The sequence below is a fragment of the Acanthisitta chloris genome, unplaced genomic scaffold (assembly GCF_000695815.1).
Source record: "Acanthisitta chloris isolate BGI_N310 unplaced genomic scaffold, ASM69581v1 scaffold21987, whole genome shotgun sequence".
NCBI classification, from domain to species: domain Eukaryota; kingdom Metazoa; phylum Chordata; class Aves; order Passeriformes; family Acanthisittidae; genus Acanthisitta; species Acanthisitta chloris.
In genome coordinates this window covers 3,489-3,860 of record NW_008683439.1, presented here as the reverse complement: position 1 = coordinate 3,860, position 372 = coordinate 3,489, and the positions used below count along the sequence as shown (strand labels likewise).

At 62.4% G+C, this 372-nt stretch overlaps 1 protein-coding gene across 1 annotated transcript in view; it reads left to right on the top strand.

The window, feature by feature from the left end:
* Nucleotides 1-372, top strand: part of LOC103806263 (unconventional myosin-XV-like) — a gene marked incomplete at its 3' end in the record, with an annotated part of 9,963 nt that overhangs the window by 6,209 nt on the left and 3,382 nt on the right. The window contains exon 22 of the mRNA XM_009078944.1: nt 41-121. Within this exon, the coding sequence (XP_009077192.1) occupies nt 41-121 (81 nt within the window). The remainder of the gene's footprint in view (nt 1-40; nt 122-372) is intronic.

Genomic DNA, 372 nt, shown 5'->3' with positions numbered 1-372 from the left:
GGTGGGTGGCAGAGGGTGACAGGTGCCTTCCCACAGGCAGCGGTACCGGCGCATGCGGCGCACACTTATCAAGTTCAGGTCACTGGTGCACATCTACGTGAACCGCCGGAGGTACCTCAAGGTGAGGTGGGGGTTGGCACATCCCAGGAGGGTCATGGACACCTGCTCCCACCCTGCTGCATGCTCAGTGGTGGGTCTGGAGAGGACACAGTGGCACTCCCAGACCATGAGCCCCCTAGATGCCACTCCACCACCTCCTCCACACCCCATGGGGCACAGACAGTGCCTCTTTTGGGGGAAAACTTGGTGATGCCAGGGGACAGTTGCATCCCCGGGATTCATGCTGCCTCTGGGTCTGCGTCCCTCCTGGCG